Source organism: Salvelinus alpinus, chromosome 10, assembly GCF_045679555.1.
Source record: "Salvelinus alpinus chromosome 10, SLU_Salpinus.1, whole genome shotgun sequence".
Classification (NCBI taxonomy): Eukaryota; Metazoa; Chordata; class Actinopteri; order Salmoniformes; family Salmonidae; genus Salvelinus; species Salvelinus alpinus.
The window spans coordinates 8,463,658-8,485,566 of NC_092095.1; the positions used below are offsets into that span (position 1 = coordinate 8,463,658).

Sequence of the window (21,909 nt, forward strand, 5' to 3'; positions counted from 1 at the left end):
CCCCAATACCCTCCCACTAACCAGCCCCCCAATACCCCCCACTACCCTCCCACTAACCAGCCCCCCAATACCCCCCACTACCCTCCCACTAACCAGCCCCCCAATACACCCCACTACCCTCCCACTAACCAGCCCCCCAATACCCCCCACTACCCTCCCACTAACCAGCCCCCCAATACCCCCCACTACCCTCCCACTAACCAGCCCCCCAATACCCCCCACTACCCTCCCACTAACCAGCCCCCCAATACACCCCACTACCCTCCCACTAACCAGCCCCCCAATACACCCCACTACCCTCCCACTAACCAGCCCCCAATACCCCCCACTACCCTCCCACTAACCAGCCCCCCAATACACCCCACTACCCTCCAACTAACCAGCCCCCCAATACCCCCCACTACCCTCCCACTAACCAGCCCCCCAATACCCTCCCACTAACCAGCCCCCCACTACCCTCCCACTAACCAGCCCCCCACTACCCTCCCACTAACCAGCCCCCAATACCCCCCACTAACCAGCCCCCCAATACCCTCCCACTACCCCCAACTACCCTCCCACTAACCAGCCCCCCAATACCCTCCCACTACCCCCAACTACCCTCCCACTAACCAGCCCCCCCAATACCCTCCACTACCCTCCCACTAACCAGACCCCAATACCCCCCACTAACCAGCCCCCCAATACCCTCCACTACCCTCCCACTAACCAGACCCCAATACCCCCCACTAACCAGCCCCCCAATACCCTCCACTACCCTCCCACTAACCAGACCCCAATACCCCCCACTAACCAGCCCCCCAATACCCTCCACTACCCTCCCACTAACCAGCCCCCCAATACCCTCCACTACCCTCCCACTAACCAGACCCCAATACCCCCCACTAACCAGCCCCCCAATACCCTCCACTACCCTCCCACTAACCAGCCCCCCAATACCCCCCACTAACCAGCCCCCCAATACCCTCCACTACCCTCCCACTAACCAGCCCCCAATACCCCCCACTAACCAGCCCCCAATACCCCCCACTAACCAGCCCCCCAATACCCTCCCACTACCCCCAACTACCCTCCCACTAACCAGCCCCCCCAATACCCCCCACTACCCTCCCACTAACCAGCCCCCCAATACCCCCCACTACCCTCCCACTAACCAGCCCCCCACTACCCTCCACTACCCTCCCACTAACCAGCCCCCCAATACCCCCCACTACCCTCCCACTAACCAGCCCCCCAATACCCTCCACTACCCTCCCACTAACCAGCCCCCCAATACCCCCCACTACCCTCCCACTAACCAGCCCCCCAAATACACCCCACTACCCTCCCACTAACCAGCCCCCCAATACCCCCCACTACCCTCCCACTAACCAGCCCCCCAATACACCCCACTACCCTCCCACTAACCAGCCCCCCAATACCCCCCACTACCCTCCCACTAACCAGCCCCCCAATACCCCCCACTACCCTCCCACTAACCAGCCCCCCAATACCCCCCACTACCCTCCCACTAACCAGCCCCCACTACCCCCCACTACCCTCCCACTAACCAGCCCTCCAATACCCCCCACTAACCTCCCACTAACCAGCCCCCCAATACACCCCACTACCCTCCCACTAACCAGCCCCCCAATACACCCCACTACCCTCCCACTAACCAGCCCCCCAATACCCCCCACTACCCTCCCACTAACCAGCCCCCCAATACCCCCCACTACCCTCCCACTAACCAGCCCCCCAATACCCCCCACTACCCTCCCACTAACCAGCCCCCCACTACCCCCCACTACCCTCCCACTAACCAGCCCCCCAATACCCCCCACTACCCTCCCACTAACCAGCCCCCCACTACCCCCCACTACCCTCCCACTAACCAGCCCCCCAATACCCCCCACTACCCCCCCACTAACCAGCCCCCCAATACCCTCCACTACCCTCCCACTAACCAGCCCCCCAATACCCCCCACTACCCTCCCACTAACCAGCCCCCCACTACCCTCCCACTAACCAGCCCCCCAATACCCCCCACTACCCCCCCCACTAACCAGCCCCCCAATACCCCCCACTACCCCCCACTACCCTCCCACTAACCAGCCCCCCCAATACCCCCCACTACCCTCCCACTAACCAGCCCCCCAATACCCCCCACTACCCCCCCCACTAACCAGCCCCCCAATACCCTCCACTACCCTCCCACTAACCAGCCCCCCAATACCCCCCACTACCCCCCACTACCCTCCCACTAACCAGCCCCCCCAATACCCTCCACTACCCTCCCACTAACCAGCCCCCCAATACCCTCCACTACCCTCCCACTAACCAGCCCCCCAATACCCCCCACTACCCCCCACTACCCTCCCACTAACCAGCCCCCCCAATACCCTCCACTACCCTCCCACTAACCAGCCCCCCCAATACCCCCCAATACCCTCCCACCTACCCCCCAATACCCCCCACTACCCCCCACTACCCTCCCACTAACCAGCCCCCCCACTACCCTCCACTACCCTCCACTACCCTCCCACTAACCAGCCCCCCAATACCCCCCACTACCCTCCACTACCCTCCCACTAACCAGCCCCCCAATACCCCCCACTACCCCCCACTACCCCCCCCACTAACCAGCCCCCCAATACCCTCCACTACCCTCCCACTAACCAGCCCCCCAATACCCCCCACTACCCCCCACTACCCTCCCACTAACCAGCCCCCCCAATACCCTCCACTACCCTCCCACTAACCAGACCCCAATACCCCCCACTAACCAGCCCCCCAATACCCCCCACTACCCTCCCACCAACCAGCCCCCCAATACCCCCCACTACCCTCCCACTAACCAGCCCCCCAATACCCCCCACTACCCTCCTACCAACCAGCCCCCCAATACCCTCCACTACCCTCCCACCAACCAGCCCCCCAATACCCCCCACTACCCTCCCACTAACCAGCCCCCCACTACCCCCAACTACCCGCCCCACCAACCCCCACTACCCCCAACTAACCCGGATTACCCGCCACTACTACCCACTACCACCCTAAAACAAATCCAATTTTGATAAACTGCCCTATCTATTGGGTGAAATACTACAGTATGCCATCACAGCAGCAAGATTTGTGACCTTTTGCCACACGAAAGGGGCAACTAGTGAAGAACAAACACCATTGTAAATACAACCTATATTTATGTTAATTAATTTTTTCCCTTTTGTATTTTAACTATTTGCACATCGTTACAACACTGTATATAGACATAATATAACATTTTAAATGTATTTTATATTTTGGAACTTGTGTGAGTGTAAAATGTACTGTTTACTTTTAATTGTTTATTTCACTTTTGTTTATCCATTCCACTTGCTTTGGCAATGTAAACACATGTTTCCCATGCCAATAAAGCCCACTGAGAGAGGCAGAGAGAACAGAAGGTATAGATCTGATGTGTCTAGATCTGATAGCTGGAGGGGCAGAGGGAGAGAGAGAGAGGGAGAGAGAGAGAGAGAGAGAGAGAGAGAGAGAGAGAGAGAGAGAGAGAGAGAGAGAGAGAGAGAGAGAGAGAGAGAGGGGGAGAGGGGGAGAGAGAGAGGGAGAGAGAGGGAGAGAGAGAGGGAGGATACAGTATGTGTCTTTATCGTCTAAGAGCATTTTATTTACTAAAAGTGTTTAGCAGCATTGGCAGCTACTCAGACTCACCCCCCCTGCACACCACCTTTGCCCCCCCCCCCCCCCCCCCCCGTCCTGGAGTAGTAAAGTTATTTTTCAGAACAGTAAATGAATCTACCACCCTCTGATTGTCTCTGGGAACAAAGCTGTTCATTGGGAACAAAGCTGTTCATTGGGAACAGTAAATTAATCTACCCCTCCTTCATTTTCACTAAGGAAGAGGAGGATGAGGAGGAGGATGAAGGGTTTGGTTGAAAGATAGGTTAGTAGTTAGTAGCTATAGCTCTCATGAATGGATGATAGCTAGGTAGTTGGTCGCTATAGCTCTCATGAATGGATGATAGCTAGGTAGCTAGTAGCTATAGCTCTCATGAGTGGATGATAGCTAGGTAGTTGGTCGCTATAGCTCTCATGAATGGATGATAGCTAGGTAGTTGATCTCTACAGCTCTCATGAATGGATGATAGCTAGGTAGTTAGTAGCTATAGCTCTCATGAGTGGATGATAGCTAGGTAGTTGGTCGCTATAACTCTCATGAATGGATGATAGCTAGGTAGTTGATCTCTACAGCTCTCATGAATGGATGATAGCTAGGTAGTTGGTCGCTAATGCTCTCATGAATGGATGATAGCTAGGTAGTTGGTCGCTAATGCTCTCATGAATAGATGATAGCTAGGTAGTTGGTCGCTAATGCTCTCATGAACGGATGATAGCTAGGTAGTTGGTCGCTATAGCTCTCATGAATGGATGATAGCTAGGTAGTTGGTCGCTATAGCTCTCATGAGTGGATGATAGCTAGGTAGTTGGTCCCTATAGCTCTCATGAATGGATGATAGCTAGGTAGTTGGTCGCTATAACTCTCATGAATGGATGATAGCTAGGTAGTTGGTCGCTATAGCTCTCATGAACGGATGATAGCTAGGTAGTTGGTCGCTATAGCTCTCATGAACGGATGATAGCTAGGTAGTTGATCTCTACAGCTCTCATGAACGGATGATAGCTAGGTAGTTGATCTCTACAGCTCTCATGAACGGATGATAGCTAGGTAGTTGGTCGCTATAGCTCTCATAAATGGATGATAGCTAGGTAGTTGGTCGCTATAGTTCATATATCACCCTGTGAAGTCTGTTCCAGTGTTTTACTGTTTTAGATTTGAGAAGATGTTCTCCTTAAGGGGTCATTTTGAGTCGCAGAACTGCGGTGGGGAAGTCCATGTTTGGACTTCCCGATCGGATGAAGACAATGGAAGGTACAGTATTTTAGAGAGAGAAGTTATTTTGTGCTACAATGTTAGATGTTATTTAACCTTTATTTAACTAGGAAAAAGGTCAGAAACCTCTTTTTTTTTGGAGGGGGAACTGGAAAACCTGGAAAAGTCTTGGCATCTTTCGCTAACCAGACACTGGTCCAGAGAATTTGTCAACAAACATTTGATCTACACATTCTGATGAAAACCAAGAACTATTCTGCTGAGGCTTCTCCCTGTCCTCTAGAGGGAGGGAGGGAGGGAGGGAGGGAGGGAGGGAGGGAGGGAGGGAGGGAGGGAGGGAGGGAGGGAGGGAGGGAGGGAGGGTGAAGAGAAGAGTCATGCCCAAGGGCCTCTCCTCTTTTCATCCCTTTTTCTCTCTCAGGGCAGGCATCAGCCACAGCCTGTCTTATTAAGCCATTAGATCCTATCAGCCTTTCCTCTTTGAATGAATTAGCCCTAGAGTTAGTTATTTTAAAGCCGTGAAGAGAAGACAGATTCTACATATTCATTAAGTACTCCTGTAGCCTAACCCCCCCCCTCTCTCTCCACCCTCACTATCTCTCTCCCTCTTATTCCCCCACATCCCCCTCTCTCTCCCCCTCCTCCCCCACTCCTCCACCCTTCAGTAGCCTCAACACAACAGGCTGAGTGTTTAGCATTTAGCTTTCTCTCTCACTTTCTCTCTCTCTCTCTCTCTCTCTCTCTCTCTCTCTCTCTCTCTCTCTCTCTCTCTCTCTCTCTCTCTCTCTCTCTCTCTTTCTCTCTTTCTCTCTCTCTCTCTCTCCCTCCCTCTCTCTCAATTCAATTCAATTCAATTCAAGGGGCTTTATTGGCATGGGAAACATGTGTTAACATTGCCAAAGCAAGTGAGGTAGATATTATACAAAAGTGAAATAAACAATACAAATTAACAGTAAACATTACACATACAGAAGTTTCAAAACAATAAAGACATTACAAATGTTATATTATATATATACAGTGTTGTAACAATGTACAAATGGTTAAAGCACACAAGTTAAAATAAATAAGCATAAATATGGGTTGTATTTACAATGGTGTTTGTTCTTCACTGGTTGCCCTTTTCTTGTGGCAACAGGTCACAAATCTTGCTGCTGTGATGGCACACTGTGGAATTTCTCCCAGTAGATATGGGAGTTTATCAAAATTGGATTTGTTTTCAAATTCTTTGTGGATCTGTGTAATCTGTGGGAAATATGTCTCTCTAATATGGTCATACATTGGGCAGGAGGTTAGGAAGTGCAGCTCAGTTTCCACCTCATTTTGTGGGCAGTGAGCACATAGCCTGTCTTCTCTTGAGAGCCATGTCTGCCTACGGCGGCCTTTCTCAATAGCAAGGCTATGCTCACTGAGTCTGTACATAGTCAAAGCTTTCCTTAAGTTTGGGTCAGTCACAGTGGTCAGGTATTCTGCCACTGTGTACTCTCTGTTTAGGGCCAAATAGCATTCTAGTTTGCTCTGTTTTTTTGTTAATTCTTTCCAATGTGTCAAGTAATTATCTTTTTGTTTTCTCATGATTTGGTTGGGTCTAATTGTGCTGTTGTCCTGGGGCTCTGTGGGGTGTGTTTGTGTTTGTGAACAGAGCCCTAGGACCAGCTTGCTTAGGGGACTCTTCTCCAGGTTCATCTCTCTGTAGGTGATGGCTTTGTTATGGAAGGTTTGGGAATCGCTTCCTTTTAGGTGGTTGTAGAATTTAACGGCTCTTTTCTGGATTTTGATAATTAGTGGGTATCGGCCTAATTCTGCTCTGCATGCATTATTTGGTGTTCTACGTTGTACACGGAGGATATTTTTGCAGAATTCTGCATGCAGAGTCTCAATTTGGTGTTTGTCCCATTTTGTGAAATCTTGGTTGGTGAGCGGACCCCAGACCTCACAACCATAAAGGGCAATGGGCTCTATGACTGATTCAAGTATTTTTAGCCAGATCCTAATTGGTATGTTGAAATTTATGTTCCTTTTGATGGCATAGAATGCCCTTCTTGCCTTGTCTCTCAGATCGTTCACAGCTTTGTGGAAGTTACCTGTGGCGCTGATGTTTAGGCCGAGGTATGTATAGTTTTTTGTGTGCTCTAGGGCAACGGTGTCTAGATGGAATTTGTGGTCCTGGCGACTGGACCTTTTTTGGAACACCATTATTTTGGTCTTACTGAGATTTACTGTCAGGGCCCAGGTCTGACAGAATCTGTGCAGAAGATCTAGGTGCTGCTGTAGGCCCTCCTTGGTTGGTGACAGAAGCACCAGATCATCAGCAAACAGTAGACATTTGACTTCAGAGTCTAGTAGGGTGAGGCCGGGTGCTGCAGACTGTTCTAGTGCCCGCGCCAATTCGTTGATATATATGTTGAAGAGGGTGGGGCTTAAGCTGCATCCCTGTCTCACCCCACGACCCTGTGTGAAGAAATGTGTGTGTTTTTTGCCAATTTTAACCGCACACTTGTTGTTTGTGTACATGGATTTTATAATGTCGTATGTTTTACCCCCAACACCACTTTCCATCAATTTGTATAGCAGACCCTCATGCCAAATTGAGTCGAAGGCTTTTTTGAAGTCAACAAAGCATGAGAAGACTTTGCCTTTGTTTTGGTTTGTTTGGTTGTCAATTAGGGTGTGTAGGGTGAATACATGGTCTGTTGTACGGTAATTTGGTAAAAAGCCAATTTGACATTTGCTCAGTACATTGTTTTCATTGAGGAAATGTACGAGTCTGCTGTTAATGATAATGCAGAGTATTTTCCCAAGGTTACTGTTGACGCATATTCCACGGTAGTTATTGGGGTCAAATTTGTCTCCACTTTTGTGGATTGGGGTGATCAGTCCTTGGTTCCAAATATTGGGGAAGATGCCAGAGCTAAGGACGATGTTAAAGAGTTTTAGTATAGCCAATTGGAATTTGTTGTCTGTATATTTGATCATTTCATTAAGGATACCATCAACACCACAGGCCTTTTTGGGTTGGAGGGTTTTTATTTTGTCCTGTAACTCGTTCAAGGTAATTGGAGAATCCAGTGGGTTCTGGTAGTCTTTAATAGTTGATTCTAGGATTTGTATTTGATCATGTATATGTTTTTGTTCTTTATTCTTTGTTATAGAGCCAAAAAGATTGGAGAAGTGGTTTACCCATACATCTCCATTTTGGATAGATAATTCTTCGTGTTGTTGTTTGTTTAGTGTTTTCCAATTTTCCCAGAATTGGTTAGAGTCTATGGAGTCTTCAATTACATTGAGCTGATTTCTGACGTGCTGTTCCTTCTTTTTCCGTAGTGTATTTCTGTATTGTTTTAGTGATTCGCCATAGTGAAGGCGTAGACTCAGGTTTTCCGGGTCTCTATGTTTTTGGTTGGACAGGTTCCTCAATTTATTTCTTAGATTTTTGCATTCTTTATCAAACCATTTGTCATTGTTGTTCATTTTCTTCGGTTTTCTATTTGAGATTTTTAGATTTGATAGGGAAGCTGAGAGGTCAAATATACTGTTAAGATTTTCTACTGCCAAGTTTACACCTTCACTATTGCAGTGGAACATTTTACCCAGGAAGTTGTCTAAAAGGGATTGAATTTGCTGTTGCCTAATTGTTTTTTGGTAGGTTTCCAAACTGCATTCCTTCCATCTATAGCATTTCTTAATGTTACTCAGTTCCTTTGGCTTTGATGCCTCATGATTGAGTATTGCTCTGTTCAAGTAGACTGTGATTTTGCTGTGGTCTGATAGGGGTGTCAGTGGGCTGACTGTGAACGCTCTGAGAGACTCTGGGTTGAGGTCAGTGATAAAGTAGTCTCTCTCTCTCTCTCTCTCTCTCTCTCTCTCAATTTTTTTTTCAATTCAATTGACTTTATTGACATGGCAAGTTATTATTACTTACATTGTCAAAGTATACATATCGAAAAATTTCAATAAAATATATATGTATATATATACACAAAATATATATATATTTATATATAAATAAATGGTGGGACTAACAGCAATAATAATAGTAGTAGTGGACATGGGATTACCATTAATAACAGCTACAACAACAATATTAATCAGAACAACAATACATTAAAGCAACAGTAGTAGACCAGTGTCAACATGACTGAGAAGGCACATGACCTGGTACGAAAGACAAAACAAAACTAAGCTAAATGGGAAATATTATCAACATTACTTTGCATTTTTCACTGGCTGTCCCTCAGGCTGTGGCAGGAGGACACATATTTGGCTGCCAAAACTGCACATTTTGGCTTTTCACCCAACAAATATTTGAATTTTTCTTCATCTTTTATAGTTTCAAATTCTTTGTATTGAATTATAATTTTGGGAAAGAAATATGCTCTTAGGTCTGAGTATTTGTCACAGTGTAGTAGGAAATGCACTTCTGTCTCTACCTCTCCCCTGGAGCAGAGTGAGCACAGCCTGTCCTCTCTGGGCAGCCAGGTTTGTCTGTGACGACCGGTCTCTATAGCCAGACTGTGCTCACTGAGTCTGTACCTAGTCAATGTTTTCCTCAGTTTTCTATCAGTCACAGTGGTCAGATAGTCTGCCACCATGTACTGTCTGTTTAGAGCCAAATAGCATTGAAGTTTACTTTGATTTTTTGTGGTGTCTTTCCAATAGGTTATATATTTTTCTTTTTGTTTTGTGATGATTTGGTTGGGCCAGATTTTCTGAGGGCTGTCCCAAGGCTCTATGGGGTTGGTTTGGGTTGGTGAACTGAGCCTCAGAACCAGCTGGCTGAGGGGACTCTTCTCTGGTTTCATCTCTTGACATTGTAGAGCTGTGTGATGGAATGTTTTAGGGTCACTTGTTTTTAGATGGTTGTAAAATTTGATGGCTCTTTTTTCTATTCGAATGAGGAGGGGATATTGGCCCAATTCTGCCCTACATGCGTTATTTGGAGTTTTTCTTTGTACTTGCAATACAGTCTTGCAAAACTCTGCATGCAATACTTCAATTGGATGTTTGTCCCATTTAGTAAATTCATTATTAGAGAGTGGACCCCATACTTCACTGCCATATAGAGCAATTGGTTCTCTCTCTCTCTCTCTCTCTCTCTCTCTCTCTCTCTCTCTCTCTTTCTCTCTTTCTATCTCTCTCTCTCTCTCCCTCCCCCCCTCTCTCTCTCTCGCTTTCTCTCTTTCTCTCTCTCTCTCTCTCTCTCTCTCTCTCTCTCTCTCTCTCTCTCTCTCTCTCTCTCTCTCTCTCTCTCTCTCTCTCTCTCTCTCTCTCTCTCTCTCTCTCTCTCTCTCTCTCTCTCTCCCTCCCTCTCTCTCTCTCTCTCTCGCTTTCTCTCTTTCTCTCTCTCTCTCTCCCTCCCTCTCTCTCTCTCTCTCTCTCTCTCTCTCTCTCTCTCTCTCTCTCTCTCTCTCTCTCTCTCTCTCTCTCTCTCTCTCTCTCTCTCTCTCTCTCTCTCTCTCTCTCTCTCTCTCTCTCTCTCTCTCTCTCCGTTTCTCTCTCTACACCTCACTGTTGACTACCTGAAATCATTGTTCCACAAAATGTATTTCTCTCTCGGTTATGTCCTTTTTTTGTTGAAAATGTGGTAATCCGTTTATTTTCTCTGTGGAAATGTTTTTATTTCAGTGTAATACATGTGCCAGGCTTAGCCATATTCTGTTGGGCTTAGATATTTGATTGGAGACATTACCATATACCATACACTATCATATACCATACACTATCATATACCATACACTATCATAGACCATACACTATCATAGACCATACACTATCATATACCATACACTATCATATACCATACACTATCATAGACCATACACTATCATATACCATACACTATCATATACCATACACTATCATATACCATACACTATCATATACCATACACTATCATAGACCATACACTATCATATACCATACACTATCATATACCATACACTATCATATACCATACACTATCATATACCATACACTATCATATACCATACACTATGGGGCGGCAGGTAGCCTAGTGGTTAGAGCATTGTGCCAGTCAACGAAAGGTTGCTAGATCGAATCCCCGAGCTGACGAGGTAAAAATCTGTGGTTCTGCCCCTGAACAAGGCAGCTATCATATATCATACATAATCATATAGCATATGCTATCATACGCTATCATATAGCATACGCTATCATATATCATACATAATCATATAGCATATGCTATCATATGCTATCATATATCATACATAATCATATATCATACATAATCATATAGCATATGCTATCATATGCTATCATATAGCATACGCTATCATATATCATACATAATCATATAGCATATGCTATCATATGCTATCATACATAATCATATAGCATACGCTATCATCTATCATACATAATCATATAGCATATGCTATCATATGCCATCATATATCATACATAATCATATAGCATATGCTATCATATGCCATCATATGATATCATATGTCATACATAATCATATAGCATATGCTATCATATAGCGTACATTATCATATAGCATATGCTATCATATGCCATCATATATCATACATAATCATATAGCATATGCTATCATATGCCATCATATGCTATCATATATCATACATAATCATATAGCATACCATACATGATCATATAACATGACGCTATCATCTATCATACATAATCATATAGCATATGCTATCATATGCCATCATATATCATACATAATCATATAGCATATGCTATCATATGCCATCATATGATATCATATGTCATACATAATCATATAGCATATGCTATCATATAGCGTACATTATCATATAGCATATGCTATCATATGCCATCATATATCATACATAATCATATAGCATATGCTATCATATGCCATCATATGCTATCATATATCATACATAATCATATAGCATACGCTATCATATATCATATATAATCATATAGCATATGCTATCATATGCATTCATATATCATACATAATCATATAGCATACGCTATCATGTGCTATCATATGCTATCATATATCATACATAATCATATAGCATACGCTATCATATAGCGTACATTATCATATAGCATATGCTATCATATGCCATCATATATCATACATAATCATATAGCATATGCTATCATATGCCATCATATGCTATCATATATCATACATAATCATATAGCATATGCTATCATATAGCGTACATTATCATATAGCATACGCTATCATGTGCTATCATATGCTATCATATATCATACATAATCATATAGCATACGCTATCATATAGCGTACATTATCATATAGCATACGCTATCATATATCATACATAATCATATAGCATATGCTATCATATGCATTCATATATCATACATAATCATATAGCATACGCTATCATGTGCTATCATATATCATACATAATCATATAGCATACGCTATCATATAGCGTACATTATCATATAGCATACGCTATCATATAGCGTACATTATCATATAGGATACGCTGTCATTGAGTTTGTAAGTCATATGTATAACTCCTAAGTGATGACCGTGTGTTTTCCTGTCTTCTCCAGGTGGCACGTTCACAACCACGTCAGGACTGTACGCAGGAAGCAACGCCCTCACGAACTCCACCGGCTTCAACAGTACACAGCAGGTGTCTTCTACGGTAGCGTCTCTTCCTTCGGATAGCCCATAGAAGATGTTTAGCATCGTTGAGTTCATATTAAGCGGGGCTGGTTAGTGTGAGGGTAGTGGAGTTCATATTAAGATGAGGGACTGGTTAGTGTGAGGGTAGTGGAGTTCATATTAAGCGGGGCTGGTTAGTGTGAGGGTAGTGGAGTTCATATTAAGCGGGGCTGGTTAGTGTGAGGGTAGTGGAGTTCATATTAAGCGGGGCTGGTTAGTGTGAGGGTAGTGGAGTTCATATTAAGCGGGGCTGGTTAGTGTGAGGGTAGTGGAGTTCATATTAAGCGGGGCTGGTTAGTGTGAGGGTAGTGGAGTTCATATTAAGCGGGGCTGGTTAGTGTGAGGGTAGTGGAGTTCATATTAAGCGGGGCTGGTTAGTGTGAGGGTAGTGGAGTTCATATTAAGCGGGGCTGGTTAGTGTGAGGGTAGTGGAGTTCATATTAAGCGGGGCTGGTTAGTGTGAGGGTAGTGGAGTTCATATTAAGCGGGGCTGGTTAGTGTGAGGGTAGTGGAGTTCATATTAAGCGGGGCTGGTTAGTGTGAGGGTAGTGGAGTTCATATTAAGCGGGGCTGGTTAGTGTGAGGGTAGAGGAGTTCATATTAAGCGGGGCTGGTTAGTGTGAGGGTAGTGGAGTTCATATTAAGCGGGGCTGGTTAGTGTGAGGGTAGAGGAGTTCATATTAAGCGGGGCTGGTTAGTGTGAGGGTAGTGGAGTTCATATTAAGCGGGGCTGGTTAGTGTGAGGGTAGTGGAGTTCATATTAAGCGGGGCTGGTTAGTGTGAGGGTAGTGGAGTTCATATTAAGCGGGGCTGGTTAGTGTGAGGGTAGTGGAGTTCATATTAAGCGGGGCTGGTTAGTGTGAGGGTAGTGGAGTTCATATTAAGCGGGGCTGGTTAGTGTGAGGGTAGTGGAGTTCATATTAAGCGGGGCTGGTTAGTGTGAGGGTAGTGGAGTTCATATTAAGCGGGGCTGGTTAGTGTGAGGGTAGTGGAGTTCATATTAAGCGGGGCTGGTTAGTGTGAGGGTAGTGGAGTTCATATTAAGCGGGGCTGGTTAGTGTGAGGGTAGTGGAGTTCATATTAAGCGGGGCTGGTTAGTGTGAGGGTAGTGGAGTTCATATTAAGCGGGGCTGGTTAGTGTGAGGGTAGTGGAGTTCATATTAAGCGGGGCTGGTTAGTGTGAGGGTAGAGGAGTTCATATTAAGCGGGGCTGGTTAGTGTGAGGGTAGTGGAGTTCATATTAAGCGGGGCTGGTTAGTGTGAGGGTAGAGGAGTTCATATTAAGCGGGGCTGGTTAGTGTGAGGGTAGTGGAGTTCATATTAAGCGGGGCTGGTTAGTGTGAGGGTAGTGGAGTTCATATTAAGCGGGGCTGGTTAGTGTGAGGGTAGTGGAGTTCATATTAAGCGGGGCTGGTTAGTGTGAGGGTAGTGGAGTTCATATTAAGCGGGGCTGGTTAGTGTGAGGGTAGTGGAGTTCATATTAAGCGGGGCTGGTTAGTGTGAGGGTAGTGGAGTTCATATTAAGCGGGGGCTGGTTAGTGTGAGGGTAGTGGAGTTCATATTAAGCGGGGCTGGTTAGTGTGAGGGTAGAGGAGTTCATATTAAGCGGGGCTGGTTAGTGTGAGGGTAGTGGAGTTCATATTAAGCGGGGCTGGTTAGTGTGAGGGTAGAGGAGTTCATATTAAGCGGGGCTGGTTAGTGTGAGGGTAGTGGAGTTCATATTAAGCGGGGCTGGTTAGTGTGAGGGTAGTGGAGTTCATATTAAGCGGGGCTGGTTAGTGTGAGGGTAGTGGAGTTCATATTAAGCGGGGCTGGTTAGTGTGAGGGTAGAGGAGTTCATATTAAGCGGGGCTGGTTAGTGTGAGGGTAGTGGAGTTCATATTAAGCGGGGCTGGTTAGTGTGAGGGTAGAGGAGTTCATATTAAGCGGGGCTGGTTAGTGTGAGGGTAGTGGAGTTCATATTAAGCGGGGCTGGTTAGTGTGAGGGTAGAGGAGTTCATATTAAGCGGGGCTGGTTAGTGTGAGGGTAGTGGAGTTCATATTAAGCGGGGCTGGTTAGTGTGAGGGTAGTGGAGTTCATATTAAGCGGGGCTGGTTAGTGTGAGGGTAGTGGAGTTCATATTAAGATGAGGGACTGTACTCTTTTTTTTTTTATATACAGTGGGGCAAAAAAGTATTTAGTCAGCCACCAATTGTGCAAGTTCACCATAATTTGCAAATAAATTCATTAAAAATCATACAATGTGATTTTCTGGATTTTTTTTCTCATTTTGTCTGTCATAGTTGAAGTGTACCTATGATGAAAATTACAGGCCTCTCTCATCTTTTTAGGGTGGGAGAACTTGCACAATTGGTGGCTGACTAAATACTTTTTTGCCCCACTGTATCTATAAAAGATCCAGAGAACCTTGGTGTGTATCCCAAATAGCACCCATGATCCCTACAGTGCCCTAATTGTGACCAGAGCCCACAGGGTAGAAGTGCGCTATTATACAAGAAATAGTGGTGCCATTTTGACACACTTGACATTTTGACATAATGTATGATACAGTTCAGTTCCAATTGATCCACGTCACATGAATCATAGAGTAATCCCTCCTTACATCTGTAGTGTTGTAGACAGGGAAGATCCCTTACTTCTGGCACAGACAAAAAAAGGGGTTCAGGTCCCAAATGGAACTCTATGTTGCTATTAAGTACACTCCTTTTGACCGGAGCCCTGGCCAGAAGTAATGTACTACGTAGGGAATAGGAAATCATTTTAAGATGCGAACTTTTAAAAAATGACCAAGACAGATCGCTGTCCAGATGTAGGACACATGTTTACATTTATGTTTTGGAATCTGGACTGTAAAGTAGCACCACTGGTCCATTTCTTACTTCTTCTCTCTCCCTCTCCCCCTCTCTCTCTCTCTCTCTCTCTCTGTCTCTCTCTCTCTCTCTCTCTCTCTCTCTCTCTCTCTCTCTCTCTCTCTCTCTCTCTCTCTGTCTCTCTCTCTCTCTCTCTCTCTGTGTCTCTCTGTGTCTCTCTCTCTGTGTCTCTGTGTGTCTCTCTCTCTCGCTCTCTGTGTCTCTCTCTCCCTCTCCCTCTCCCTCTCTCTCTCTCTCTCTCTCTCTCTCTCTCTCTCTCTCTCTATATATATATATATATATATATCACTGTTTATCTACTGTGTATCTACTGTTTTTCTCTTTCTTTTTCTCTGTCATTCTCCCTCTCTCGCTCTCTCTCTCTCTCTCTCTCTCTCTCTCTCTCTCTCTCTCTCTCTCTCTCTCTCTCTCTCTCTCTCTCTCTCTCTATATATATATATATATATATATATCACTGTTTATCTACTGTGTATCTACTGTTTTTCTCTTTCTTTTTCTCTGTCATTCTCCCTCTCTCGCTCTCTCTCTCTCTCTCTCTCTCTCTCTCTCTCTCTCTCTCTCTCTCTCTCTCTCTCTCTCTGTGTCTGTCTCTCTCTCTCTCTCTCTCTCTCTCTCTCTCTCTCTCTCTCTCTCTCTCTCTCTCTCTCTCTCTCTCTCTCTCTCTCTCTCTCTCTCTCTCTCTCTCTCTCTCTCTCTCTCTCTCTCTCTGTGTCTCTCTGTGTCTGTCTCTCTCTCTCTCTGTGTCTCTCTCTCTCTCTCTCTCTCTCTCTCTCTCTCTCTCTCTCTCTCTCTCTCTCTCTCTCTCTCTCTCTCTCTCTCTCTCTCTCTCTCTCTCTCTATATATATATATATCACTGTTTATCTACTGTGTATCTACTGTTTTTCTCTTTCTTTTTCTCTGTCATTCTCTCTTTCTCTGACTCTCTCTCCATCCATCCTTCCCTCTCTCCCTTTCTTTCTCTCTCCTCCTCCTTCTCCCTCCATCCATCCTTTCCTGTCTCTCTTCATCCATCCATCCATCCATCCTCCCCTCTCCCCTCCAGGACTACCCAAGCTACCCAGCGTTCGGCCAGGGCCAGTACGCCCAGTATTACAACAGTTCTCCCTACACCTCCCCCTATATGACCAGCAACAACACCAGTCCCACCACCCCCTCCACCACAGCCACCTACACCCTCCAGGAGCCCCCCCTGACCAGCCAGGCCCTCACGGACCCCCCAGCAGGTAGGCCCCAGGCCCCCCAGGCCACCCACCCTCCGTCCCCAGGATCAGACGGCTCTGGAGGGGGTGGCTATGATGCCAGGGCCACTCATTATGGTAACCATTACTGTTATTTTTTTTAAACTAAAATAAACTATAATATTATGATAATTGTTTTGAATTTGTTATAATCAACGTTTCCCCTCCACCTCCCAATTGCCACCCAAATCCCTCACCGAATGTTGGCGGTCCCAAGAAAATCTAGAAACTGGTATTATTGAAGAAATATAAATTCTATTTTTTTTTGGGGGGGGGGTGATAACTGTTTTTCAATTGCTGTTACCCCTCCTTTCCATTCTTAACCCACCCTTTCTTACCTTAGCACTCAATGAAATAGCATTATCGTAGAAAATATGAATTAACTGCAGAGAGTAGTTCTCAGAGGAGCACCTCAGAGAATCACATTAAATGCTCCTTCTGACAATAGAGCTCTGATGACATCATCATCCCACCAAATGAGATAAGAGGAATTTAAACCTGCCCGGGTTACAGCTAGAGATCATCTGAACGTAGAATACTGACGTTATTATCTCTGTCCTGCCTGTCTGACACTCTGGAAACCTTACAACAGAACATAGGTTGAATGTAGTTATCGATTAGTTGTCATTATTTAACACACTTTTTATTTTTTTATTTTTTTACGTTTATTTAAGTAGGCAAGTCAGTTAAGAATAAATTCTTATTTACAATGACGGGCCTAGGAACAGTGGGTTAACTGCCTTGTTCAGGGGGAAGAAACAACAGATTTTTACCTTGTCATGCTCTGGGATTCGTTCTTGCAACCTTTCGGTTACTAGTCCAACGCTCTAACCACCATACACACACAAACACAGGCACACACACACACACACACACACACACACACACACACACACACACACACACACACACACACACACACTTTACAATCCAAAATGTCGCTGTCGACAGCTCCCTCCACTCTTCTCAGTTCTAAAGGTGAAAGAGAGACATCATTTCCTCCTCTTTATTTAAAACAATCTCTTCTTCTTCTCCTTTTGTCCATCCATCCCTCCGCCCCCCCCCCCCCCCCCCAGGAGATTACAGTACCATCCACAGTCCATCAACGCCCATTAAAGATTCAGAATCGGATCGATTGCGGCGTGCCTCGGATGGAAAGTCACGTGGCCGAGGGAGAAGGAACAACAACCCTTCACCACCGCCTGACTCTGACCTTGAGGTGAGTGTGTGTGTGTGTGTGTGCGTGTGTGTGTGTGTGTGTGTGTGTGTGTGTGTGTGTGTGTGTGCGTGCGTGCGTGCGTGCGTGCGTGCGTGCGTGCGTGCGTGCGGGCGGGCGGGCGGGCGGGCGGGCGGGCGGCGCGTGGTGCGTGCGTGCGTGCGTGCGTGCGTGCGTGCGTGCGTGCGTGCGTGCGTGCGTGCGTGCGTGCGTGCGTGTGTGTGTGCGTTACCTTGGCGACAGACAGCCTCACCCTGTCTGAGGCACAATAGACTAATCCAATTACCCCCAACGCCACACCAAGGTTAACACATCACACACACACGAACAAAACTCAGCGCTCTTTTGTAACCTTTAATAACTTATTATTGATTACTGAAATGTTTATTGACTATAACATTTATTTTTCAATGGTGCCTTATTAATTATTAAGTATATTTACGAATATCAATAAAAGGAAAGCACTTCTATAATAATGAACCATTTATACATATTTCTTTGTTGTTCTTATCGACTATGGGTTTTGTTTAGATAGTGGTATACTCTAAAAGAAAAAAAAACATGGCTGGATTTTTTTCCTCTGAGGCAGATATGGTGCCTTCAGAAAGTATTCAGACCCGGACTTGTTCGCATTTTATTGTGTTACAAAGTGGGGATTAAAATGGATTTAATTGTCGTTTTTTTTGTTGTTGTCAACAATCGACACAAAAATATTAGGATGAGTAAAACACGCATACCTTAAAAGACAGTCGTTGCATAAGTATTCAGCTCTTTTGTTTCTAAATTAGTTCAGAGGTAAAATATGACTTAACATATCACATAATAAGTTATGTGTGACAAAACAAAAAGGGGGGGGGGTGGACATGATTTATTTTATGACTAACCCTTCCTCTGTCCCTCGTACATACAGGTCTCTCAGTCAAGTATTGGATTTCAAGCACAGGTTCCACTACAAAGACCAGGGAGCTTTTAGAAAGCCTCATAAAGAAGGGCAGTGATTGGTAGATGGGTCACGATAACAAATCAGACGTAGAATATCTCTTTAATCATGGTCAAAGTTAATATAAAGATAAAAAGGCAATCCTAGAGGAAAACCTACTTCAGTCTGCTTTACACCAGACACAGAGAGAGGAATTCACCTTTCAGCAGGACAATAACCTAAAACACAAGGCCAAATATACACTGGAGTTAATTACCAAGTCGTGGCCAAGTTACAGTTTTGACTTAAATGTGCTTGAAAATATATGTCAAATTTTGAAAATTGCTGTCTAGCCGTGATCCCCAAAATCTTGACTGAGCTTGAAGAATTTAGAAAATAATAATGGCCAAATATTACACAAGCCAGGTGTGTAAAGCTCGTATAGACTCACCCAAGAAGACTCACAAATGTAATCACTGGCAAAGGTGACTCTAACATACATTGACTCAGAGGGCTAACTACTTATGCAACTAATATATTTTACTTATTTAATTTGTATTAATCTTTGAAAATGTTCAATTTTTTCTTTCACTTTGACATTATAGAGTATTTTGTGTATATTGTTGATTTTATTATTTTTTATTTTAATCCCACAAATCATTGGGGTCTGAATACTTTTGCAAGGTACTGTAGATAACTGCCTGTAATGTTACATAAAACATATGGGTAACTATATGGGTAACTATATGTCTAACTATATGGGTAACTATATGGGTAACTATATGGGTAACTATATGGGTAACTATATGAATGTCAAATGTTTGCCATATGTCAGGAAAGTGTGTCCATGATTATGTAATAACATACGGGTGGCTAACTGTGTATATGAAGTACATATAGACACCAGCCTATCCATATGTCAAAGTAACGTGTTAAGGATTAGATGGGGGGCTTTGCATAATTAGTTATTAATAAGCTTTGAATTTAATAAAAGTTCAACTCACCCCATTCTGACGGTGACATTACAGCATGTTAACATATCTAGTTAATTAATTAATTAGTCACTATTGATCGGGCTAATATAAAGGGCAGGGGGTGGATGGATGGATGGATGACCAGGGGAGATCAAATTCCAAGGTATAGAGTGCGACCATTGATTTTGCCCCTCCCCCCTTTTCCTGTCTCTTTGTCTCTCTGTCTCTCTGTCTCTCTGTCTCTCTGTCTGTCTGTCTGTCTGTCTGTCTGTCTGTCTGTCTGTCTGTCTGTCTGTCTGTCTGTCTGTCTGTCTGTCTGTCTGTCTGTCTGTCTCTCTCTCTCTCTCTCTCTCTCTCTCTCTCTCTCTCTCTCTCTCTCTCTCTCTCTCTCTCTCTCTCTCTCTCTCTCTCTCTCTCTCTCTCCAGCGAGTGTTCATCTGGGACTTGGATGAGACCATCATCGTTTTCCATTCCTTGCTCACAGGGTCTTACGCTAACAGATACGGCCGGGTGAGTGACGTCACTCTCTAACGTCAAGCGGAAGCTCACACACACACACACACACACACACACACACACACACACACACACACACACACACACACACACACACACACACACACACACACACACACACACACACACACACTACACACACACACACACACACACACACACACACACACACACACACACACACACACACACACACACACACACACACACACACACACACACACACACACACACACACACACACAGAGAGAGAGACAGACAGATCCCAGCAGCAGATCTTTTTCTAACTAAAAGCAAATCAATATTCAAAGAGAAGAAATAGACAGAGATATTCGTTTCAGTGTCTGTCTGTCTGTCTGTCTGTCTGTCTGTCTGTCTGTCTGTCTGTCTGTCTGTCTGTCTGTCTGTCTGTCTGTCTGTCTGTCTGTCTGTCTGTCTGTCTGTCTGTCTGTCTGTCTGTCTGTCTTACACGCCTAAGTGTGTGTTTGAATAGAGAGCGTGGTAGTGTGGAGAGAGATGTGGAGCGGAACTCAATGTACAGATAATTGTATTATTTTTTTAATAAGCCCAATGAGGCCTGGAGGAGTATTTGGCTTGTCCTGCAGCTGTTGCAACTCTGTGGGAGCTGTGCATGACTGTCTGCAGCAGGGTCTGAGGGCCCTATGGCACCCTATTCCCTATTATAAGACACTACTTTTGACCAGGGCCCATTGGGTGCTAGTTAAAAGTAGTGTAATAAATAAGTAGTGTACTGAATAAGGAACAGATTGCCTCAGGGCTCTGGTCCAAATGAGTGCACTATGTAGGGAATAGGGTGCCAATTGAGACTAGGGCCATGGTCAAAAGTAGTACTCTATGTAGGGAATAGGGTGCCAATTGAGACTAGGGCCATGGTCAAAAGTAGTACTCTATGTAGGGAATAGGGTACCAATTGAGACTAGGGCCATGGTCAAAAGTAGTACTCTAAGTACGGAATAGGGTGCCAATTGAGACTAGGGCCATGGTCAAAAGTAGTACGCTACGTAGGGAATAGGGTGCCATTTGGGACACAGTTAAGAACAGGTGTTCTGTGGACGTTTATTGCCTCATCCTAGTTCTTCTTCTCCGCTGAGCGCAAAATCTGTGGAACTTCCAGCGCCTCGTTTATTGTGAGCACTGAGGCTGTACCCGCTTTAAATTACAGTTTTAGCTGTGGACATGAAAGCTACCGTGGCTATTTGATCATAATGTAGGGCCTACCAGAGTGTCCTACCATCTAAAACAATGGAGAAAATGCATCCCATAACATTATAACATGGAAATAGCTGTTCTATCATTCAGCCAACAGTAGCAGACAATGTGTGGTGTTCAATGTAGACCTACATTCCATGAGACTTTTGAAGAAAAAGATATGCAGGGCTTGATATCAACCTGTTTATCCACTTGTCCTTCAGACAAGGAGGTGACTGAACATGTTGTGTTTGATGCAGGACACCACTTTACAAAATAAAATGCATAATTATTCCCAAACCTTTATTACAGAGAATCAGACAAATTATACTACCCTCTACCTATTTGCTACTTTCTCAAAATACAACACTTTAAGACGAAGAAGAAAAAAAAGCTCTTTACCTGAAACGCTTTTCAAAG

General features: G+C 44.9%; 1 protein-coding gene across 12 annotated transcripts in view; it reads left to right on the forward strand.

The window, feature by feature from the left end:
* Positions 1-21,909, forward strand: part of LOC139531481 (eyes absent homolog 1-like) — a 119,574-nt gene that overhangs the window by 47,887 nt on the left and 49,778 nt on the right. For 9 of the 12 annotated variants that reach the window (XM_071327961.1, XM_071327965.1, XM_071327969.1 and 6 more), the window contains 4 exons: positions 12,431-12,525; positions 16,460-16,733; positions 17,732-17,874; positions 20,191-20,274. In XM_071327961.1, coding sequence (XP_071184062.1) covers positions 12,431-12,525; positions 16,460-16,733; positions 17,732-17,874; positions 20,191-20,274 — 596 coding nt within the window. The remainder of the gene's footprint in view (positions 1-12,430; positions 12,526-16,459; positions 16,734-17,731; positions 17,875-20,190; positions 20,275-21,909) is intronic. The other 3 variants (XM_071327966.1, XM_071327972.1, XM_071327973.1) reach the window with 1 other exon arrangement.